Source organism: Heliconius melpomene, chromosome 12 (assembly GCF_056956725.1).
Source record: "Heliconius melpomene rosina isolate 202511_hmr_F chromosome 12, ASM5695672v1, whole genome shotgun sequence".
Taxonomy (NCBI): domain Eukaryota; kingdom Metazoa; phylum Arthropoda; class Insecta; order Lepidoptera; family Nymphalidae; genus Heliconius; species Heliconius melpomene.
Window position 1 is genome coordinate 8,812,321 of NC_140400.1, and position 24,721 is coordinate 8,837,041.

General features: G+C 34.0%; 2 protein-coding genes and 5 pseudogenes across 3 annotated transcripts in view; 4 read left to right on the forward strand and 3 right to left on the reverse strand.

Moving 5' to 3' along the window:
* Nucleotides 1-24,721, forward strand: part of Pkc53E (Protein C kinase 53E) — a 142,231-nt gene that overhangs the window by 71,269 nt on the left and 46,241 nt on the right. The gene's annotated exons all lie outside the window — the stretch shown is intronic.
* On the forward strand, nucleotides 3,393-4,042 carry LOC146533762 (bombyxin A-3 homolog pseudogene; annotated as a pseudogene).
* LOC146533763 (bombyxin A-3 homolog pseudogene) lies at nucleotides 6,237-6,713 on the reverse strand (annotated as a pseudogene).
* On the forward strand, nucleotides 6,899-7,512 carry LOC146533764 (bombyxin A-3 homolog pseudogene; annotated as a pseudogene).
* LOC146533765 (bombyxin A-3 homolog pseudogene) lies at nucleotides 9,391-9,691 on the reverse strand (annotated as a pseudogene).
* On the forward strand, nucleotides 10,018-10,522 carry LOC146533766 (bombyxin A-3 homolog). Its single transcript, XM_085194310.1, has one exon. It carries the CDS (start codon nucleotides 10,062-10,064, stop codon nucleotides 10,362-10,364), a length of 303 nt encoding a protein of 100 aa, XP_085050436.1. The 5' UTR covers nucleotides 10,018-10,061; the 3' UTR covers nucleotides 10,365-10,522.
* On the reverse strand, nucleotides 12,902-13,270 carry LOC146533767 (bombyxin A-3 homolog pseudogene; annotated as a pseudogene).

Genomic DNA, 24,721 nt, shown 5'->3' on the forward strand with positions numbered 1-24,721 from the left:
TTCATCTGCTTATTGCCTGTCTTTCACTCAGTGACGAAATATTTCATATTCATAGACGGTTTTTTATATGCACATGTGGGAGATGAAGGAAAATTAAAAAAAACTTTTCACAAAGCCGTTGTTACCACTCCTAAAATTATTTATGCTTTAAAAATTAGCCTCGCAAAATAACGAGCTTCCATCACGCACGCGTTCGCTTAGCAGTACCTACCTTCATTTTTAATTCTCAATATAAGTTTGTTTTTGTTGCCACTTCACGTACGTGTACGTGATGTACTCGATTTTTTTAGATAATATTAGGTTTAAGGTAATAAGGATTTTGATAGAAATTTTGAATGAAATAAATATTAACGGAATGTTTTTCTATCTTGTTGTATTATTATATAAATATATAGCTCATTAAAATCACATAATTAATTATATGTAAATTAATTACTATTTCCAAACTATACGATTATTTATTTAATATTATTTATGTGTATTTAGGCAAAATATTAAATATTCGGTTATCTTCTTCTTCCTGGCATTAATCCCGGCTATTGCCAGGGTCTGCCTTCCTAGTCAAACTACTCCACTTTGCACGATCTTTTGCGTCCTCGGTGGTTAGACCATTGGCTCTCATGTCCTGCATCACGACATCCAACCAGCGCTTCCTTGGGCGTCCGGGAGGTTGCGTCCCAGGAACTGGTATAGCAAGGCACTTGCGTCCGACATAGTTCTTAGGCCGGCGCGTAACGTGGCCAAACCATCTCAAGCGACGCTCTTGGAGCTTATCCGCTACGTCACGGACCCCAAGACTACCTCGAATGAATGTGTTGCGTATGCGGTCAGACCGCGTTACGCCGCACATCCACCTCAGCATCTTCATTTCCGTGACGTGAAGCTCCTGAGTGTGCCGAGATAGTGCTGGCCAACATTCGCTGCCGTATAAAAGAACCGGTCGGACGATAATTGGTTATCTGTTATATTATATCAAATGAATTGTAATCTCTCGCGTTTACATATGCCATACAACACGTCGTCTGGGATTTGTGTGGGAAGCGAAGAACTGAGTGCCTCAATACGAGATCTTGCACATCCCTTACAGTAGGATTTATAGGATCTAATCACATGAAAACTAGTTACTAACGAAGACGGGTAGTTAAAAACGAAAAATACATTACATTTTTGCCTTTGTTCCCTACTTTTTGCCAAAATTTGAAACATTGCATCACGGCGGACTTTAATGTCGTTCTTTGTCTTGTTATAAGAGCTAGAAAATGAAATACTTTCCTCTGAGTGAGAATGAGAATGAAATTTTACAGAATTTTACAGTCAAATGCTTTACGTGAAATTATTACTATTACATAAGAGTGGTGGACAAGTAGTTCTTAGAACCTTGACCTTTTGTCTATGAGGTTTTATAAAAAAAATATTAACATTTGCCTGCTTAAAAATGCCGTGCCGTTTGACATTATGATGTAATATAATTTTTAGGTAATTTTATGCTACCACTTACTTTATTACTTTAAATAAGCCTATATATTAAGATTATTTTCTAATGTTTTAAGAAAAATAATTAACTTAAGTTTTTCAAAAGTTCGAAGAGGTCGATACAATATGTAAACGCAACGGTTGTGCGTTGAATTTCCACTTGATGAAATGAATGAATTAATTATTTTTTCCCTCGCTTTGGTAACACGACAAAGCACTCCATGTAGATTAAGAGAAAAAATAACCAAATGAATTTACAAACATATCAAAGCCATAGTCTTTTGTCTGTTACACAGCAAAATGGGAAATTCAATTATCAGAGGATATCTTCATACATATTCATATGTTATTTACTAATATCAGATTATTATTATAATATCTAAATTTAAATAATCGTACCTGTGACGTACAAAGTTGGCCCCTTACTTTGCGAACTACTTTGCGAAGAAATTAACACGTCTATCAAGAAACAACGCGTGAGTGTAATTATGAATGAAATTTGAAACTCATTCAAGTGAGTCAGTGATCATTGATAAAGTTTGCATACTCTACGTTAATACTTACGCAGGCAGTGGCTCAGCGCTAAGGACGTGACTTCAATAGTTTTAAGTGTCAATCTTGTAATATTATTTTTCATTTTCACGCCCTGGTACCAAGACAACGTAGAGTTTCGCCACTCAACACGCAATGCCTTGAAAATTAGTCGGAATGTGGGGAACGAAAGTGTCTTAATGGGAACGGAGTGTCTTAACTCTAAGTTCCCAGTTTCTTCCTGCCTACCGTGCTATGTGCGTGATACAGCGTCAAACTTAAAAAAATGTGAGGATGTCTTGGTCAGACAGTAAAATCGATTTCCAATTGGAAGAATGTTCTTTATTTAAGTCACTAGCGACCCAAACGCGGCTTAGTCCGCTTAAAGTTATTATTATAGCCAAATTATGTATCCGTCCGTTCTTTTGTTCCCTTGTAACTGTTAAACCAGTTTGTATTGATTGTTTTGTAACGAATAATTTACACAGTAATATCCTAGATTTTATTTATATAATTACAAATTAGAAGTACATAAGCGGATTAGAAGTATTTAGAAAATTATCAATTTATGTGTAATTATTATTGTTCTGTTGTTTAAATAATTACTTATTATTGAATCATAACCGTCTAATTAGTGATTTAATTAATTACTTTAACAACCGCAAATTTTAAATAGGTATGAGACATTAGTGTAACGATTTTGCCGCCATATTCGTTTTATATACAAACTTTCGTATTATTCGGAACATTAACCACATATTAAGTACGTAAAGTTGTTTTTATGAAATTTTAATAGCTTAACTTTAATTGAACGTTGTTACGACCATAAATTGCCTCTACATTATTGCAAGCAACTCAATTACGAGGATCACGTGAGCTTTTCGTTCTAAACTTAATGACGTCATACATCCTTCTAGGAATTTTACTAGTATTAGTTAGTACTGAACTGCATAGTAATGAACTTTTCCGCTATAAAAGCGGGGAAATCTCTTTTTATTGCACATAAGTTGTAAAGCTCTGCATACAGAAACTATGAAGCTTCCAACTTTATTAAAATTTATAGTATTTTCTGCCGTTTTAGTGACATTTTGTCAGTGTGATAGCGGTCAGGTTTACTGCGGCAGACGGCTGGCTGTGGTTTTGGCTTACGTTTGCGACAACACTTTGGTGAAAAGATCGCAAAATGCTCTAGAAAATTATTGGCCAAACGAACCAAGCAGGGCGAGGAGCAACAGGCAGATTGTGTCAGAATGTTGTGACAGACCTTGCACTGTTAACGACCTTTTGAGTTATTGTGGGAAGTAATTAATTTTGTTTATTTTTTATATTTTAATAAATCAAGTTTTTAATATAATTATATAGTTTTATTGAAATGTAAATGTGTATATTAAAACTATAAATATAACACCTAATCACCATCAAGCATCAAATAGTAAATTCAGTGGTATATTTTAACGTTAATTTTGCCATAATATCAATTTAAATGACATACATGAGTGTAGCTTAACCCCATACTTTCACATATCTAATGAATATTAATGACTCCCGAAACGTATAAAAGCTCCACAAATTATTATCTAAGCCGCATACCTTCAGAAACCTTCATCCAAGAAACATGAAGACCTTAACAGTATTAATCATGGCCATATTTAGTATTTCGGCAATTGTATCATCTCAGGACTTAGGACAAGTGTACTGTGGAAGAAAACTTGCGACAGCGTTGGCTTTTATTTGTGATAATGGCTTAATGAAGCGATCTGAAGTATACTCGTATCAGGATAGCGCGCCGGTTGAGAAGTGGCCTTGGCTAGCTTCTTATAGGGCACACAGTATGGTCAGGAGGAAAAGGCAGGTGGTCGCCGAGTGTTGTGACAAACCTTGTACTCTTGATGAATTAATCACATATTGTGTGTGAAGAATATGTATTTATATACTTTTACACAATTTTAGTACGTAGTACATCTGTACAGTTAAATATAAATTGTATGGCTTGCTGTATTGTATTTAGATATAGTATTTATTTGTATATGTTGGTAATATTAACGCTTATAATGTACTTATTATTAACATAAAAAAAGAATATAATAAAATTTATACAGTACATAAATATTGTATTTAATATCTAGTAATACCCATTCTACGTAGCACAAAAAGGAGAAAATAAGATTAAGAAAATGTAAATTTTAATTTAATACTAAAGATAGGTATAGCATTTATACTTTAAGTGGTATATCTTGTGCTTCACAAGTGCTACGATTTTTCGTAGCAACTAGCTACGCTTGAAATTACATTCCTACAAACTTTAAAGCGAGACTGTCATTTTAATATGAAAATAGATATGTACAGTCCGCGAGGCATAAGCTAAGTTTTGCATAGGGTGAGTGTTCATATATAGTTGCTTGGTTTATACCGTCTTATATTGCATTTTGGCAATCGCCCTCCACCTCTTGTACTTAGTTCTTAATATTTTTTTATATTTGATTTATTAAAAGTGAAAAATTTAATTAGCACTATCGCTGTACAAAAATACAAAAATGTATATAATCAAGCAGTAAATAACACAACTTTGTCCTTGATGATGTGACGGAAAGATTTAGTAGAAACACAAACAACACATCAGACGAGAGTGAACATTATGAGGTTCAATGTCCGTTGTAGAAGAATTGATATATATGTTTATGTTTAAATGTTTTTCTTTATCTGTAATATTAAATTTTATTTTAAAAGTTCTTTGTGGCTGGCTCTACTGTTAGTGACATTTTAAAAATATTTAAAATCACGTAAGGAACTTTTAGGTATAGAAGTGAAATATGATTAAACAGTGAAAGAAATCATCTAAAAATGCTTTTCTTGGCCACTGTTCCGTTTATAAAAACATTATACAAGTCAAGAAAGTTAGATAAAATAAAAAAAAACAAATACAAAGTTGAACTGCTACGAACTCGTAGCGACTTTAAGTTTTTAAAATTTAAATAGAAGTCCGCTTTAATATGTACTAATTGAAACTTTCACTCTTTAAAGTTAACTCTATCTAGTTTAGTCTATTATATGTTAATATCAATTATTAATATATATCCCATATGTTTTTTTAAATATTTTATTAGCTCCATTCCGATTTCCATGTATTGCAGGCTAGGCAGAGATAAAGAGAGATATAACAGGGTAGGAACTAAGTGATAAGACACCCCGTTCTCATGAAGACACTTCCGTTCCCCACTTTCCACCGAATTTTCAAAGCATTGCGTGTTGTGTGGCGGGACTCCTCACCGTGCTTAGTTTCATCACCAAAGCGAAAAAATTAAAATGATAATCATATTTTATTTTTTTGTTAAGTTTATGCAGTATTGCACATATAACAGGGTACGGCAGATGGGGCCTAGTGTTAAGATACACCACTTTCCGTCCGATTAACGAGACGTTGCGTGTTGTTGCTGTTACTCGACGCAGTATTTTATCTACTACTAGCGGACGCGCGCAGCTTCGTTTGCGTATTTAGGGGTGAATTCCAAAAAACCACGAAACATGTGTTCAATGAAATATTTTTAAGAGTCTAAATTTCAAATTTTATAAAAGTCGGTGGCGATTTAATGATTTTTCCATACAAACTTTCAACCCCTTATTTGCACTCTGAGGGGATGAATTCTAGAAAACCATGAAACACATGTTCAAATTAATATTTTTAAGAGTCTAAATTATTTTTTTATAATAATCGGTGGCGTTTTAAAGATTTTTCTATACAAACTTTCAACCCTTTATTTGCACCCTTAGGGGAAGAATTCAAGAAAACGATGAAACACGTGTTCAATTAAATACTTTTAAAAATCTAAATTTAAAATTTTATAAAAATCGGTGCCGATTTAAATTTTTTTCCATACAAACTTTCAACCCCTATTTCGCCCCTTTAGGGTTAAAATTTTTCAAAATCCCTTCTTAGTGGATGTCCAGATTACGAAAGTAAACATCTGTCCAAATTTCACGTTTCTACGCACAGCGGTTACAGCTGTGCGTGCGTCTTACCTCAGTCAGTGAGGACAAGTCCTTTTATATATATAGACAACAGTAAAATTATACAACAACGTATAGAACACCCACGTCCTATAACGAAGGTTTCATATATACGTGTTGACATATGATAACTTCACGATTAAATGTTGTTTTTTTTTTCGTTTTGTAAAATAATATAAAGAATGAAAAGTATAAGCAAGATTAAATAGATTAAATAGATTAAATAGATATTAGAAAAAATATTAAAACATTATTTCAGAGATGAATGTTTATTGTATAATTCATTTTTTTACCTTTATTACTACTGCTACTACTTTATACTAATTGTTTCTCAAAACTACTTTACATCAATACATATTTACAAAATTACAAAATACAAATTCCAAAATAATTATTGGGCCGCATTACTAATATGCACAGTAGGACATCAGCTCGTTTACAGTGCAAGGCTTATCGCAGCATTCAGAAACGACCTGCCTCTTGTTCCTGCCCAGCCCGTGTGCTCTGTGTGGCGCAAGCCATGGCCAGTTCATGTCGCTGGTAATGCTTTGATGTACTTCCGATCTCTTTATTAAATTGTTATCACAGAGAAGTGCAAGCGCTGTAGCAAGTCTTCTTCCACAGTAAACTTCACCAAAATCTTGAGACGATACTGTTATGAAAAGACCTAAAATGGCCAGAACCACTACGGTTGGAGTCTTCATGTTGTTAGGATGAGTGTATTCGGAGATGTGTGCTTCAGTGTATATTCATTGGAGCTTTTATACATTAAACGCTTCATTAATATTCATTTATATTTACTTCGATAAGCTTAACTAAGGTGACCTAAATATGTCATAAAAACTTAACTTCTCTATATTTGTAAGAGTTACTGAAAATTTCATACTAGATTATAGATTCAATTAGGTATACATACGTCACATTTAAGAATACTTTATTGAAATTAAATTTACCTTAACCCACGCATCATTTTCTCTTAGATGTTATGCAAATGTATTGTGTCACTTAAAATAATATTTGAATATCGATTAATCTCCTAAAGTATAAAAGCTCCAGCAGGCATCTACTAAAGCACACAACTTCACGTAACTTCAACAAATCAACATGAAGGTACCAACATTATTAATTCTGACTTTCGTCGTCTTTGGAGAAATGGTTTCTTCTCATGATTTTGGACAAGTGTACTGCGGGAGGAGACTTGCGTCGGCATTGGCACTTCTTTGCGACAATAATTTGATAAAAAGATCAGAAATGCATCATAATATGGTATCGGACATGAGCTGGCAGTGGCTCTCACCCCACAGAGCACACAGTATGGGCAGGAGCAAGAGGCAGGTGGTGTCCGAGTGCTGTGATAAGCCTTGTACTGTTGATGAATTGATATCTTATTGCGCCTTCTAAACCAAGAACTTAATATTGATATAATTTATATATGTATATGTAGCTATTTTCTTATGAAACTATATTAATATGTATGTTGTATAAATTATTATAACTAAAGCATCGCTGTAACAAGATTATTTCTAATGTTAAGGTAAATGTTAAATAAAACCATCCGAATACAAAAAATCTTTAAATTATTCTTTTCAAGAATCTCCTCTGTACATGATTTTTTATTATACGTAATTGAATTATTTTTGCATCTTTTATCTATATATATAAAATCGAAAGATCACTCACTCACTCATCACGAAATAACAGAAACTACATGTGCTAGGAATCTGAAATTTTGCATAGGAGTTAGTTATAGGACGTAGGTGCTCGTTAAGACGGGAATTTGCAATATTCGACTTCTAAGGGGTTGTTTTTGGGGTTGTAAGTTTGTATGAAACTTCGTTACTACAAATGCTAGGAATCTCAAATTTTGCATGGATGTCACTTATAAGACGTAGGTACTCATGAAGACGGAAATTAATAATAACGTAGTTCAAGCGGGCGAAGTCGCGGGCGGGCCGCTAGTTATTTATATAAATAAAACGATAATAATTATAAATTTTAAACCAAACAGTCACCATATTTACTTATCTAAATTAATAATTGAGTTTAGTAATATTCAAATAATTACGTTTTTGTCTACAGGCAAGCGTGCGACTGTAAACGTGGCGGGTTGGGTGGATTCCCTTGGAGGAATGACTTATTTTATATTTACGTTTCCTCCTTCTGGTATCATATTGAAAGGTATCATTTATTCATATGGAGTGGGGATCGAACCCACAACCTGTCGTTTTTACACGTGAAGTAAAAGGTAGATATATTAAAAAAAAAATTGTATTACCGTAGTTTCAATAATATTTTAGCACCGACTTATAAAAATTCGACCTCGAAGTGATCACATGTTTTTTTAGTAACTTTTTCTTTACGAAATACTGGACTAGATGGGCTGCTTAGGATTAGAATGTTCCGTTATTCTATCAATCATTATTTTTGCAGTCAGGACATGTAAAGAAGACATAAATTTAAAATTTTATTGTGGTATAAATTTGTCATATACGTACTCTTTCAATCAAAAAGAGAGAGCTACTTTGAATCTGTTCCTGTAAAAGGGTAAAACTAACTGTAAACCCACTGTTTATCTATTGTAATCTATCTATTGTAATTTTGTATTACATTCATTACATAATTTAAAGACATAAAGAAACCTTTTAATATATCACAAGACGAACATTAAGCGAAAAGAAAGTTGACACTAGTTCAAACTTATAAATAAATTATCTTTGAACTGAATCAGCAAAAATATTTTTAAAAATTGCTATTCTTTACGTTGAAAGACTCAACAAATCCTTTAAAAACACTATCGCAACTTCAAAGTGGGTTTTACAACAAATGCTTACCCATGAAAATGTACATACTAATGTAAAACATCTAGGATGCCAATTTGGAAATACTTGTAATTTCCTGAATGTGCTTTTGAGATATTAACTTTAGAATAGTAAGAAAATTTTGAATCAGCTTTAAAGCTTGACTTCAAATGCGTTAATGATAGTAATCTACTACTTAACCCATTTGAAGCCAATTACTAAAATATATATTTTTCATTATTTTCCGCGTCATCTTACCTACAGTTGTGCATATTGAATGATAGGCGAAAAATTCGGCGGAAAATAGGGAATGGAATATGGGAAGTAAATGTGACAATTTAAAGAGTTTTTTTTATACATCTATGTTTTTATTTAACATTTACCTAAATATTAGACATATACATTTAAATCTCATATGCATTCATTATAATCTATCTTAAATATTTATATAATTTACAATAGTAAATTGTATATATTCCAAAGAAAACAATAGCCGAATAAAGTACAGAGCACCAGGTTTCAGAACTTAACCCTTATCCTTATTCCACGTAGCATAAATTTATATCAATATTTAGTTTTCAGCTTAGAAAGCGCAATAAGACATCAATTCATCAACAGTACAAGGCTTATCACAGCACTCGGACACCACCTGCCTCTTGCTCCTGCCCATACTGTGTGCTCTGTGGGGTGAGAGCCACTGCCAGCTCATGTCCGATACCATATTATGATGCATTTCTGATCGTTTTATCAAATTATTGTCACATAGGAGCGCCAATGCGGATGCAAGTCTTCTCCCACAGTACACTTGCCCAAAATCTTGAGAGGAAACCATTTCTCCAAAGACGACGAAAGTCAGAAATAATAATGTTGGGATCTTCATGTTGATTGGCTGAAGCTACGTGAAATTCTGTGCTTTAAAAGCTGCTTACCTGAGCTTTTATACTTGAAAAGATTAATCGATATTCAAATGTTGATTACAGTCATACAATTCATTGCCATGACACTTAAAAGCAAAAAGGATGTGTGGGATAACTTATAATTAAGTTTTATTATAAAATCAATCTATAATTTAATATGAAACTTGAAATAATTCAGATATATGTAAATTTGAGTGTTCATGACATATGTAGGTCATCCAAGGGGGTGAGCTTATTGAAGTAGATATAACAGAATATTAATGAACCTTACAATGTATAAAAGCTTCAACAAATATCATCTAAAGCACACACCGCCGGATACACTCATCCTCCCAACATGAAGATTCCAACTGTACTATTTCTGGCCATTGTCAGTCTTCCAGCAATTGTAACATCCCAAGATTATGGCGAAGTTTACTGTGGACGAAGACTTTCTTCTGCGCTGGCACTTCTTTGTGATAACAATTTAATAAAAAGATCGGAAGTACATCAAAGTATTGCCAGCGACATGAACTGGCCATGGCTTGCGCCCCACAGAGCACACGGGCTGGGCGGGCACAGGAACAAGAGGCAGGTGGTTTCTGAATGCTGCGACAAACCTTGTACTATAAACGAGCTGAGGTCTTACTGTGCGTATTAGGAGCGCGGACTGATAGCCACTCACTTTCTTCTTAAAATGACATAAACCATTTATAAAATGTAGAAAGACTGTATATCCAACAAAATATTCAAAACCTGTAAATATTTAGTACTTGTTTTTGTATGAATAGTATAGTAGTGTAGTATTATAATTTATTAATGTAGTATAAATAGGCAATTAGATATAAATGTACATAATATTTAATATTTATATTTATGGTGAATGTTTTATATTATAATAAATTATTAACACTTATAAAAAAATATTTAATTTTTTTTTTATCTAAGCAAAATAGAATTAGAAATCTGTAAAATTCAGACAGAATTCTGTTTTCTTGAAGACTTTTCAAGAGAACCTTTAAGAATTAAATTCCTGTTGTATCCCGCATATAGCAGGGTAGACAGAGGGTATCTGGGATAAGAGGGGAATGGGGAGCAGAAGTGTCAGGTGTTTAGACACTTTCGCTCCCCATTGTCTGTAAAATTATGGAAGTATTGCGTGTAGAGTGACGGTACTCAACGCCAAGCTTTAGCTTGTCACCAGAGTAAGGAAATGAAAATATTATATATTTAATTTCCTCGAATGGGAATCAAACGTTCCGCGTTTACAACGTACGCGTACGCCGGTGACTGCGGCGCGACTGGGCTAAAATAAATAGTTATCAGCTAAAAGCTGCTTTATACTAATTTCATGCAATAGGAATAGTTACACGAACATATAGGTGTAAGCGTCTTATGATGGGCACAGCCCAGAATGAATCACTTTAGGGAGTAAAATCTCCATCGCAGAAATAGTACTGATCGAAGATGTAAAAAAACTTCCCTATGTTGACCAGGAGAATCCCTTTAATTCATTTTATCGCAATCCATTTTATTGCTAAGCTGTAAAAATATTCTGTGTCCATAGAAGCCCACGATCGAGTGTGGTGGCGAGAATTGGGCGAAGGCCTATGTCCAACAGTGGACAAAAGATGGCTGTTGATGATGATGATGATGATGATAGAAGCCCAATCAACGTCGCTTACGTGCTACAAGAAATATACTGCAGTATATACTGAGCGTGAGCGAGCAGGGCAGTGCACTCTACCCGTTATTGTAAACATTAAGGCGTACTGAAAGACGTATCTGATAATAATTTGGGTTTTACAATGTCAAAGACACAATATTAATTTGCACACTTACATCTTTATTACGTATTCCTATCACATGTATGTATTCAAAAAATTGGAGATTGCAATTGTGTATTTGTTTATTTTGGCTTTATCCGTATCAGGAAAGACAACGGAAATGAAGTTGAAGATGAGATTGTTAAAATCTAAAATCATGACCTATCTTTAGTCTTCTTTTACTCATGTCTCATAAATATTTTATAAATCATTTGAAACATTCTTTCTTTATTTTAAACATATGGACTCTATTAATGAAATATTTATTTAAATTTCTATTTCCATTTCTTCGCTCTGGTGTCGAGGCAAAGCGCGGCATTGAGTTCCGCCACTCGACACGCAATGCTTCCATTATTGGACGGAAAGTGGGGAACGGAGTGTCTTAACATTAGATCCTCTCTGCCTACGTTGCTATGTGCGAGATACAGTGTGAAACTGATTTGATGTATTATACATAAATATGAATAATTTTGTTAAATATAAAAAAAAAAAAAAATTGTCCGCAGCAATACAAAAATTTTATAAACTAAACACATCAAATATTTTTAATTTTTATCTCTTTGTGGTAATATCAAAAATCAAAATATTTGAAAAATATCAGGATTTTAATTACATCGTACACAATATTCGTATTTACTTGGTCGCACCATTCGGCCTCACTGTCCACAGAACATTGACTTAATAACCTATGATACATTTTATTTACCAGCATCTTCTCGAGACCTCATGGCCATATTTATATGACCATTTTCATATTAAAACTTTTGTATTCCTACCATCGTCTTGTTTTTTATATTGCCATATTTTAATTTAGATACATATGTGTTATAAAAAATCTGTATAGAATATATGAATTATAAAAGAATTATATATAATTAATTATGGTGTTAATTAATGATATACAGGATGGAATTGTCAGCACCACTTTAAATGAAACCACAATTTTAACTACTCTATAGTTCAGGAAAAAAAAATCCTAAAAATGAAAAAGTTTTTTTTTCAAACAAAATAAATAATAAAATTATCGTTTTAAAATAAAACGCCAAAGCATAACATAGGCACGCACACACTTACATGTCAAAGCGGCAACGTTGCATACGTATGTGTGCGTCACACGAAATACAGGTATGGATAAAAATCGTGAAATGAAAAAAAAATCCTACGTCTAAACTGTTGAGGTACCTTGATTAATTTGTTTAGCTCTAGGTTTGAAATATATTACCTTATATGCAGTTTCAGTAAAAGAAGCGCTGCCTCTTCCATCCTGTATAATGGAACATATTATTTATATAAATATATTTTAATAGTAATATAGGTAAATCAATTGTGTTAAAATAAAATAAAACATAGTTATCAAATACAATTTTTATTATTATTTAGCCCATTCATATTTATCTAACACAAAAACGTGAGAAACTTATTTGGCACAATAAGATAACAGCTCGTCTATAGTACAAGGCTTGTCGCAGCACTCGGAGACCACCTGCCTCTTGCTCCTGCCCATGCCGTGGGCCCTGTGAGGTGGGATCCACGGCCAAGTCGAATCCAAAGCTTCTATACTGTGTCGGCTCACCGATCTCTTGATTAGGTTGTTGTCGCAAAGGAAAGCTAAAGCAGTTGCCAATCTCCTCCCACAGTAGACCTCGCCAAAATCTTGACACGATATTACTGCTACTAAGCCTAAAAAGGCAGCGAGAAAAAACACTGTGACCATCTTCATCTTATCTGTTACTCTGATGACGCTTCCTCGTAAAATGTGGTGTGTACCATAATTTCTGAAGCTTATATACTAAAAACTACCATTAATATTCATTAGAGCATTAATTGTCTCATGTTCAGTAACCTGCACTAATGTGACCTGAATGTACCCTGAGCCAAATATATCGATATAAACAAGGGGGTGTTTATAATTAATCATAGGCACGTGATCGGTTTGGCAGGAATGTAACATGAATGGACAATAATTTTGTGTTGAGGGTGTATTTGTACACAGTCACAGTTATTACGCACTGTATCCTTATTATCCTTGTTATGGCAGAATTATTGGTATATTGAAATTAAACCGTTCGGCTGGTTCCATCTTAAATTAATAATAATAATTAATTAATAAAATATTTATATTTATTTGTGTCATTTTAAACAGATATTTTTAATTCCTAGTTACAAAAACTGTAGTTTTGGTTTCCGCCAAATGAAGTAAGATATCAATAAATATCCTTTTTTAACTGACTTCGGCAAAAGGACCAAACTTTCATCCATCTATGAATATAATAAAAATTTTGTTAGGTTTTGATTATGGGTTCCGGTTGAAATTGAAAAAATTGTTTTTTTTTTGTAAAATTTTATAATTCTTGTTTCATCTTTTCCTAACACCGGAATATTATTTTTACTCACGTTCAAGTTAATAAAACTATTAATTACTGTATCATAAAACTTTCTTATATTTCTTAACAGGGCAAAGTTTTTGCAATCATCAACAGATAAAGTCTTAATTACTTCTTATGAAACTACTTAACTACTATATAAGATATGTATATGTACCGTGTTTTATGGTTATTCTCGAGATTATATTCGTTTTTCATACTACTGTTCTATTGTTATTAATGATGGGGTGTAATCAAAATGTTCTTAATAACTTACATTAAGAATTTTCTATTTTCTTTATGTTGTTATAATAAAAAAAATCTCTCGCACAAAGTCGCGATTATAAGCTAGTAAAGTTACGAAAATAAATATTATAAAGAATTGAGTTTCCTACTTGTTATTGTATAAGACAGCCATTTTATTCTACACAAGTTGTTTTGTAAAAAAACAAGCAAGACTTACTTCGTCTCCTAGATGCAGGAAATCTAGCATATTTCTTCGAGAAATCGCCTACTTGAAAGTCGACATTTTTCAGCGCCTGCTACGGACATCGCTAAAGTAATTGAACATTGTAACTGCAGAGGAACTGTGGTTTTAAAAATAGTATTCAACGATTTTTTCTTTAAATAAATGCTCACAAAAAATTTCACCGTTCTTTCTGATTTCTCACAGAAGTGATAAAAATTATTAGATAATAAAAACTCTGAAATAATAAAATAAACTGATATAAAATCTGAAAAATAATAATAAACCTTTTAAATATGGGCTTCAAATAATCATAATCCTTTTAAATATGACCTTGAAATCTTTATACGTATAGTTAAATATAATATCCAATAATATTTATTAAAAAACAAATATTTATTATTTTTCGTTATTATTGACTCAAGAAAATATAATATTGTGAGTGAGTGGTTGATTGAGAAAGTTTTGAGACACATGTCAGACACACCGGTTGTTATTGAACATCGTGGAGGGATATTTTATTTAGTTCTTTCTGTCTGTCATAAAATCTTTCATTTTGAGACATATAAAATTATTCTAGTTTAGTTTTATTTTTATATTTTAATGTAGTTACATATTATTACTTATCCTTTTATTAAGTTGCACGCTGTATCCCGCACATAGCAGTGTAGACAAAGGGAACCTGGGAACCTAATGAGGAGGAGACTTAACCAATTTCTGTCGAATTTTAGAAATATTAGCTTGCAATTAGCTCGGCAACAAAAATTAAAAAAGTATTTTTTGAAAATATATAGTAGGTACATTTAAAACATTACATTTAAGTAAGTTAATATTTTGTTTTTTTTTCTTTTATACAAGTGACGAATATTAAGAACGGATCTAAAAAAGTCTCATTTAAACGAATAAAAGTAGAATCAACATCCTCTCGGATATTATTTACAGAGTTTCCTTATTTCTGGAGAGGCCGGATTAATTTCCTAAAAGAAGTAATCATCAGTCAATACAATAAGTCACGTAATTGTCCATCGGCAAAGAAATAAAAAAGATTTTTAATAATTCGTATTTTTTTTAACAAATACTTGAGGCTATCGTCGCCATCGTTGGACAGTTGCGGGTTCGATTCGCACTTAGACCAATGAATTATTTTAGTTTCAGTTTTCCGGTATTATATAGTAGATAGAGTGGCGTATAAGAACTCTTTCTTATATTTGCCCGCTTTTGCAGGGCGGACTTTTGTGCAATGACAAATCTTTTACATTTCTATTTTCAGCCCATTTATGTTATATTAGAATACGAACCCATAACAATGTAAAAATGTTGGCTTTTCAAGCTTAGAAAAACATTTTTTTTATATTATAAGAATTTACATAATAATAAAATCTTCGTATTGTATAACATTTTGAACACATTGTGGGCGGTAATGTTTGATGACCTTTCAACGCAATAACGACACCCACTAGAACATCCTCCACGATATGAAACTTTATGGTTAACTTTTGTAAGGTCTAGAATTTGAAATATTATACCTTGAATGAAGGCTATCCTCTGACATATGATATCTGTTAGAGCATAGTATTGGATACAAAGTACCCTATTTTTCTTAATTCAACTTGTTTTTCTTCAGCTTTACGCTGTATCCCGCACACAGCAAGGTAGATAGAGGGAAACAAAGAACCTAGTATTGACTCCGTTCCCATTTTTACACTTCCGTCCTCACTTCCCGCCGAATTCTTGAGGTGTCGCATGTTGAGTGGCGGAAATCAACGCCGCGCTTTGCTTTGTTAGCAGAGCGAGAAAATGAAAATATTACATATTTCATTCTCGCAAGTGGCAGTCAAAACTATATGTCTTGCCCGTATATGTAAATAAAACTAATTTAAATAGATATCGAACCCACATCTATCACGCTTACAGCGTATACACATAAAAAAAGCAAATATACGCGATTTAAATCTCACCCCTCTCCCCATATTAATCTTACGGTAAACAACAGCTTATATTTCTGAAAGCTGAAATTGAAACAACTAACACATTCCGTCGTTTCGGAACTTTTCGATTACCCTCAAAGTAACTCATATCGCAATATGTGACATGCACGCTTTGCTACAAACTGTAAACACTTTACTTGCAAATTGCCTCTGTGAGTATTTACATGTATATATGTACAGATGTATGTTGTAATTTTATATTGGGTGTTTATTTGTGTAATTATTTTTACATAAAATTATAAAGGCTTTACATTAAAAGGCCGCGTTTTGCCTCAATACCACAGCGAAGGAATGGGAATAAAAATCTAGGTAAACATGTATGGAATTAATGTCTATTGAATGTCAGGCAGAACAGCTGCCAGCTAATGTAATAGTAAAATATACCATTGACTTTGAAAAGAGCAACTGTTGAGTTTCTTGCCGGCTCTTCTCAGCAGAACTGCCTTCCGAACCGGTGGTAGCTTTTTGTTGACATGTACATTCGACGATTCAAAAGTGCTTTTATAGTTTATTTGAATAAAGAATATTTTGAATTTGAATTTGAATTTGAATTTGAGTTAAATATTTCAGTTCCTCGAGGAGGGTTCCTCCCAAACCCACACCACACCAGTCCCATTTAAAGACACACTTTTTGCCCCAGCGCCACGACGGGCCCTAGTTTATAAGATTTTATTTATATTTAATGTAGTATTAGTACCTACTATAAAACTGACGTCCTTTAAAATCTCTTTCAGGTACGTAGCCACTCGAAACGTAGCTCCAAGCGCAGTAAGCTTATTGGATTAGTACGAAAATATCGAGGTAAGATTAATATTATACAGCTGCAACTTTGTAAAGGTTTTAAAGAGTCCCATGTTCATTGCAAGTTTGTGGGTGGTTCGTGGCGGTTATTAATAATCGCGAGACTTACATATATAACATGGCTTTGTAAATGGCAAAGGTTTGTTAAGATATATTATGTGGTTTTATAAGTATTGATTATTATGGAAGTAAATGGGACAGTGAGTACAGTAGTAAGACTGATCCACTTTGGTGAGGTGAGAGAAGTGAGAACGATTATATTCCTTACTAGTGGACCCGAACGCGTTTACGCCCGCTAGAACTATATGATATTTATACGGTTGGCAGCGGTTTGGCCCTGATTGCGTAAAAGACAGACAGACAGACAGAGCTATTTTCGAATTTATAATATAGGTATGGATACCTACTCTGCTATATGTGGGGACAGAAAGAATAAGAGAAATTCTTATGGAGCAGCAGCTACGTAACTGAGAAGATACAATAATGGATTCTAATCCAAAATTTAAATTAATATTGCATTGTTATTGTAGAACTTCCATTTTGGCAAAAATGAAATGTTTTGCAGCACATATTGGCTTCAATTCAGATAAAACTAAAACATATTTAAATTTATTTCAAGATGGTGGAAGTAGCGTAGTACGTGAGATTTGTTTCTTAGTAGTATATTATATACTTATTACTACATTGTATATAGTCGGAATTAGAAATATCAAAAATAGTTTGAATTTCTTATTATTTATACGTTCTTATAGATTTAAGTTTTTACTTTTATCTTCCTTATTATATCTGTATAGCACGCAGACAATACTTAGAAATTTTTCATTTTCTTTTACGTAACTCAACGCCGTAATTCGTCCTTCGCCCGCAACCATCACGTGTAAATATAGTGAGATACTTCCTATTTCTTAATAAAGTATTACTAATTTTCATCTAAAGTTACATGAATGCTTACAAATATAAATATCACGTGTCATAAGATCGTGCCGCTCAGTTGTATGGGAAGCTCGCTAGCACGGAATATCAATAATTGAAAATTGAATTTGTATCAACAGGTGAAAGAATTTTCTAAATCGGTTTTCTAGCTTACTTTTCAATATATTTTTCATTGATGTTATGAGGTTTCTTTCTTTGGTGAGATACAAGTTATACATACTAATATTTTTTTTACGCTTAAAGGCGTAAGATTAGTGATTTGAGTACCTCATTTGGAATTCAAATTTTCTTATTTTATTTATGTGGGCTGACAATAAGGATATACTGAAACTATTTTAACTCATTACTACAAAAAATATTATTGGTAAAAATTTAGAAACGCATGGACTTTTGAACATAGTGAAATTCGAACATGCGATGCGCCTGGAAAATCGTCAAGTCGCTCTAGTATTTTTTTTAGCTTTACGCTGTCTTCTTCTTCCTGGCATTAATCCCGGCTATTACCGGGGTCTGCCTTCCTACTTAACCTACTCCACTTTGCACGATCTTTTGCGTCCTCGGTGGTTAGACCATTGGCTCTCATGTCCTGCATCACGACATCCAACCAGCGCTTCCTTGGGCGTCCGGGAGGTCGCGCCCCAGGAACTTGTATAGCAAGGCACTTGCGTCCGACATAGTTCTTAGGCCGGCGCGTAACGTGGCCAAACCATCTCAAGCGACGCTCTTGGAGCTTATCCGCTACGTCACGGACCCCAAGACTACCTCGAATGAATGTGTTGCGTATGCGGTCAGACCGCGTGACGCCGCACATCCACCTCAGCATCTTCATTTCCGTGACGTGAAGCTCCTGAGTGTGCCGAGATAGTGCTGGCCAACATTCGCTGCCGTATAAAAGAACCGGTCGGACGATGCTCTTGTATATCAGCCCCTTGAGCTTGGGCGGTATTCTGCGGTCGCAGACCACACCAGTGACCTCCCGCCATTTGGCCCAGGCAGCGCTTATCCGGCCATGGACATCGTGATCGATGCCTCCAGACTCGTGCATAACGGATCCAAGGTACCTGAACTTCTCCGACTTAACGGCTGGCTCAGGACCTATAAGGATGGTGCTCGAGTCCCGGCTCCCGCAGGCCATGTACTCTGTCTTCGACACATTTAGTTTAAGACCGCCGTTCTCAAGCGTACCCTTCCAGAGGTTCACTTTACGCTCCAGCGTCAGTCGGTTCTCGGCAATGAGTGCTATGTCGTCGGCATACATCATCAGCCATGGAGGCTGGTCCTGGATGTGAGCCGAGACAGTATCGAGCACCACATTGAATAAGAACGGACTAAGAGCCGAGCCCTGGTGAACTCCCACTGTAATCGGGAAGGGTCTAGTGTCGCCAACAGCAGTCCTAACCATAGAAGCGGAATCGTGGTACATGCCCCTGATAATCTCAATATAGGCCTCAGGGATCCCTTTGGATCGCAATGCCCACCAGATACACTGACGAGGCACACAGTCAAAGGCCTTCTGCAGATCTAAAAAGGCCACATGCAGAGCTCTCCTTTTTTCCCTGTATGCCTCCATCAAAGTTCTGAGGGCGAAAATGGCGTCCATGGTGCCCGATCCTGGCTGAAATCCATACTGAGACTCAGAGACAGTACACTCTCGGCGGATCCTGAGGTCGATCATGCGCTCGAAGAGCTTCATGGTATGACTCATAAGCTTAATGCCCCTATAACTGCCACAATCTTGAACACTGCCCCTTCCCTTGTAAATAGGGGTAATAAAGCTAAGCCGCCACTGATGCGGCATCTTACCAGTGTTCAAGATATGGTTAAAAAGGTCAGTAAGCATGAGCACACCAAGAGAGCCCAACGATTTCCACGCTTCGATCGGAATGTCGTCAGGTCCCACCGCTTTTCCGTTCTTCATGCGTCGAAGGCAATTACGTGTTTCGTCAAGGGTTATTGGGGCAATAAGTCCGAGGTTAGGCGGTGGGTCGTGATGAAGACTGCATGGGTGCTGAGTATTCAGCAACTCCTGGAAGTAGCTTCTCCACCTCTCCTTCACAGAGTCATGATTACAGAGCAGCGATTGCCGACTGAGCCCGATCCCAAGCATCCTGAGCAGTCTCGGTGTTCGTCGAAATATCGTGACTTTTCACCTCTGCCAGGAAGTCGGTCTGCATCGGTCCATTCAGCAACCACCACTTGATCCGAGGCCTACGTTTCTCGGCTACTTTCTTCTTCGGAGTGACGTTAAAGTCCATGACAAGAAGACGATGTTGGGCCGTTAGGCTTTCGCCTGGAATGACCTTACAGTTAGTTACCCTGCCCATATGACACCGTCTGGTCAATAAGTAGTCTATTTGAGTTGAGTGGGACCCGCACTTATACGTGATAAGGTGCTGAGAATTCTTTTGGAAGAACGTATTCACGACGGCCAGATCAGACGCAATACAGGTTCTCAGAATGTTCATTTAATAGTTGAGGACGTCTTAGCGTAAGGGCAAATGTTACCATTTTTGGGTTTAATAAATAAATACAGGATTTCTTAAAGTATTTTTTTTACTTATATAAGAGAGCCAGTACCTATGATTGTTGCCCGGAAGGCGAGAGTCCACCGGCTGTGAAGCAGGTTAATAGCGAAATTACTGAAGCGAGCCTATCTGGCCACGTTCAATGCAAGTTAATTTGAAATAGCTGACTGAATACTACGAGAGAACTACCTACGCTGTAGTAGAATCTAGATTTCTATCATGTCATATGTTTTGATTTTGTTTATTTTCTTATGTAACATAGGATAAGTAACAAAACATTGAAAAATATGTTTCAACCCTGTTTTAGACTTTGACTTGGTGTGTGAAAAATAGTCCTAACTTATTTAAAACAATATTATTGATAGATACACATCGTCAGCAAAGAGAGGGTAGTTAGCAAAAACAAATAAATGATAAAGATTCAGCAGTGAAAAAATACTACAGATTAAAAAACACAAACAAAATACACAAAAAAGTATTTTAAATATACTCGTATTACAAGATGCATATTAAAAATATTTCATATTTCAATCCGCGTTGGCAGCTCGATCTTTATTGAAAGACGCCTTTGATGTTCCGATACGAGTTCTGCTGGGATTTAATTTCCTCCTAGCGAGATTAGAGGTACGTTTTTTTTATCTTTTCACATCTACCTTACTATTGGTAGATAGAATATTTAGTATGTGTTTTTTACTTTCTGTCTGGTCTCAAAAGGGAATTTGTACACGAAAGTTGAGAGTTAATATTCTCTTCAATAAAGTTAAAATTGTTTTTAGTAATTATTGCAAAAAAAGTTAATTCGTAATTTTTTAAAAGTTAGAGCAAGTGAATGTCACAACGAACCGTTTATCGCTTGCCCCCGAATTCCAGATAAAGAATATGTTGATCGCCGAAACTGTGCTGCGCTTAGCTGAAGGGGATATGAAAATAAATATTATCTTTTTTTTTTCGGAGATGGAATCGAACGCATTTACAGTCGAACAGAATTAAATAATAATGGGCAATAGGCATATATAAATAAATAATAATCAAGGTCCGGGTCCGGCCGGGGCTCACCTGTTGCGGCGCGCGCACATCGACCGCACCGTGCTATGTGGGTCGCTGCGAGCTGCGTGTATTCATATTAAAAATATGGACTTCACTATTGTTGAAATTAATATTTTTTTACCATTTTATATTGTATTTTTGTGAATAATAATTTTTTGAAATTAATAATTGTTTGTACTTGGAGTGGAAAATAAGTGGGTATTGTTGAATTATTATACGATTGGTACCCTACATTTATTATGAAAAATTATTAATATAAAATATATATTTTTATTTGTAATCATAGTATAAGGATTTAATTTTTCTATAGACTTTATATACATGGATGAATTAAATAAGAACTTACCTTATTGTTTATTCTTATTTTATTTTTTCTTTGTAGCTTTTTTTAAAAAAAAGAATTACAATTTAAAATTTTGTACCCAGAATTTTTACTATTTGATTTCTATGAGAAATTATTTACATTCGTACGTAATTATGAAAAAGCTTTTTAACTAAATAACTGTATTTTTATATAATATATATATATATATATATATTCATCAAGTCGCCACGTCAATGATATCCTTAGTAGGGGAGAGCGGGGCTAAAAGTTACCGAGGTAAGTTGTTCCGATGGAAATAATTTCGCGGAGAAAAGTGATAGGAATATTTAGTAAACATATAGTGAAATGCAATGTGATAGCGCACCCATGGCCAGCAAATTGAACAATCTAGTGGCACCCGAAACTAATGGAATAGCACACGGGTGTCGTTGGTGCACGATTGTAAATATTTTTGCATTTCATATTTTTGGTCTATCTCAAAAATTTTAACGATTAGCCTCGAGTATGTTAGTGTTTTTTTTTACATTATATTACCTACTATTTCGGAACACTATTTGTAAATTATTTATGTTTTCTATATCATATTTATATTTAATTTTTTTTCAACACGTGTTTTTGGGGCTAGATGTTCCCTTTTTTTGGGGCATGTTGTGACCTTGAAAACTTTCGTCAATTCATTTGTACCAATAATGGGATGTAAATATTGTAATTTTTCATACTAAAAAAATATTGTAATTTAGTAACATGCGGACTTATGCTCGGAAATCAACTCGAGGTTATGTGTCATATGAGTTGATGCAAAAAGCAGGATGTAGTTTTCAAAGATTGCAGGAATAAGATAAAAACTGTTACCAAAGAATTACATACATACCTATTAAGTGCGAAAACCTAAAGGTATAAAATTTTTGTTTATTATTTTGGTTTAACAAAATCAAAATTTTAAGTTTTTTTTTAAAGTTTTATTTTATGAAAAATTATCTTTTACTTTTTAGTTCCGTTGTTTTTCGGTTCGGTTTTTTTTTGTTCAAAATTAATTCTTTTTACGATTTTAAGTGATAAGTAACCTTAAAAGGATACTTCTTAAACGAGTGTTGGTTGTGGTGGTAGTGGTTGTTAACGAGTAGCATCTGTTGTGATATGTAAAACTTGACTCAATTAGGTATTATTTTTGTGGAAACTAACATTTTGGTATATTAACAAGAAAATACATAAAAAATATTCGGGCGAATTGGGAACCTCTCCCTTTTTTGAAGTCGGTTGAAAATGAAAACTTCTTTTTTGAGGTTGGTTGAAAAGAAATGCAACGATGGGGAATCTTACTTCTGACAATAATTTTAACAAAGTTTTCCCTTGTAACTATTCCAGTATAATTAATATTTACCAAAATAAAAACATTTTTTCTCAATTTTGACCGGATTTTATAATCGGAACCTAACCAAACTTTCATCAAACTGTCCTTGAAGTGTATCCTTTCAAAAAAGAAAAGAATCATTAGAATCGGTTGGCGTGATATTGAGTTATTCGTCATTTTGTCGCACGTACCAATACAAATTTAATACTTATGTGATTTTCTCATAGATACCATTGTCAAAAAAAGACCAAAAAAAAATTGGTTTCCACATGGGAAGCACTACCTTTCAAATAAAAAAAAATCATCAAAATCGGTTCACCTAATCAAAAGTTATGAAGTAATATACATAAAAAAAAGAAACAGTCGAATTGATAATCTCCTTTTCTTACAGAAGTTGGTTAAAAAAGATTTGCTTTTGCGCCTGGTGATTATTATGATAGTGTTGATTATTCCTTAAATAAACAGGCTTTGTTCGATTATTTATTGTTTTTTATTTTGCAAATAATAGCTTTAAAAATATGGTAACAATTTACCCCGGTCTATTAACAACTTGCCCCAAGTCGGGGTAAGTTGTTACTTTCCGACTTCGGTCATAAAAAAAATCATAATAAAAAAGTCTTACAAAGAATACCCCAAATTACTGTTTTAATTGCAAGTCTAGATATGTAAGTTGAATTTGATTATATTGTATAAATACTAAAATCAAGTATTCGTAGCAATATTTGAGGTTAAAAAAAAATCGGAACTTTTGGCCCCGCTCTCCCCTACAGGCTTATCCCTACTTAACCCCTAGATACCGTGTGAGCAATTCATTTGAGCAACTCGTCTTTTGTTACACTTTTGTTGACTGGTTTAAAGAATATACTTTTTTATTAACTTTTTTTAACTCTGCTGTTTCTACAATATATACTCTAGCAAATTTTCTAAACTGTTCTCATTAAAAAAAATATACTACTATACTACTTATAAATTCTTAACAAAAATATCAAAATATTACAAGAAACTAAAACAAAATTCTATTAAGTGTCTACACATAATCTTTCTAATACATACTTATGAAATATTGTAGAGCCCCATAAATATATTTTTTAATCCCATACGTCTCTTTAATACGAGAGCTAGTGCAGCATGAAATTGGATAGTTGTAAGATATGAGTTCTCCTTGCGCGTCTCTGTGATGCTGTTTCATGATTTACCTCAGATGCTATTACGTAAGGGTTTCAATTTTAAATCGAATAGGAAATATGTCATTTACAAACATATTTGTAAACAAGTTTATGAATTTGTAACAAGATTAATATTTTTTTGTTATATACCTAGGCACTTTCATATGCGTATAATGCTTACCTCTTAACAAAAAAGTAATAGCGACAATCTTATATATGTATATGTT